Source organism: Wasmannia auropunctata, unplaced genomic scaffold, assembly GCF_000956235.1.
Source record: "Wasmannia auropunctata unplaced genomic scaffold, wasmannia.A_1.0 LD283082.1, whole genome shotgun sequence".
Lineage (NCBI taxonomy): Eukaryota > Metazoa > Arthropoda > Insecta > Hymenoptera > Formicidae > Wasmannia > Wasmannia auropunctata.
This window is the reverse complement of record NW_012079808.1, coordinates 1-899: the sequence shown is the minus strand read 5'-3', so window position 1 is coordinate 899 and position 899 is coordinate 1. Positions and strand designations below refer to the sequence as shown.

Genomic DNA, 899 nt, shown 5'->3' with positions numbered 1-899 from the left:
CAGACGTGTGCTCTTCCGATCTGGCATTAAGAGTCTAATAACGCAGAACTTGATGCGTGAAACAATTTAATCTTCACACATATGTTGTTACATTTCCATACAAAATCTTTCGTTATGTTCGAAAAATTTTGTATAGAGATGTAACTATTGTACATATGAGAATATTAAATTGTTTCACGCATCAAATTCTATACGTTATTAGAACTCTTAGTGCCTAATTTATTTTAAAGTTGTATTGAGAAATTCTCTAATCTTACCTGGAATTTTGAATAAAATTCCTGGAAAATCCGGGAATTTTCAGGGAATTCTTTTACAAAATTTGAGTACCCACCCTGGTATGCCTATGTATACATCTGTAATTTTGACAGTACATTCTCTTATATATTTTATTTATTCTTCCAATTAACAGATATTGCAACGGTGTAGACCTAAACTGCGGCTGTCCACAGCGTTGGGCCATGCAAGAAGGCCTGGGAGCTGATTTATTGAGAAAACCAGAGCTCGTCAAGGATTTGGTGTATCAAGTCAGAAATCGCATTCCACGACCGTTCACCGTTTCCGCGAAGATACGTCTGTTGAAGGATATACGTCAGACGGTAACGTTGTGCCAGACTTTGGAGAAGACCGGCGCTTCGTTCTTGACGATTCACGCGAGGACTCCCGAAATGCGTAATGACCCGATCGACCTGGATAATCTCAAGCTTCTCAGAGATCACGTGCAATTGCCCCTCGTGGCGAACGGCGACGCGAAGAGCCTGGAGAGCGCGGAATTCTTATTCAAAGAGTCCGGATGCGAGGGAGTGATGTCCGCCAGGGGTATCTTAACTAACCCGGCGTTATTCGCGGGGCATTCCACCACTCCTCTCGACTGCGTTCAAGACTGGTTGGACATCACGTCG

General features: G+C 42.8%; 1 protein-coding gene across 1 annotated transcript; it reads left to right on the top strand.

The window, feature by feature from the left end:
* Positions 1–409: 409 nt before the first annotated feature.
* On the top strand, positions 410–896 carry LOC105461604 (tRNA-dihydrouridine(20a/20b) synthase [NAD(P)+]-like; the record flags this gene model as incomplete). The annotated part of the gene is made up of 1 exon (XM_011708107.1): positions 410–896. A coding segment is annotated over one exon (487 nt), but the record flags the coding sequence as incomplete, so codon positions are not given.
* Positions 897–899: the final 3 nt, after the last annotated feature.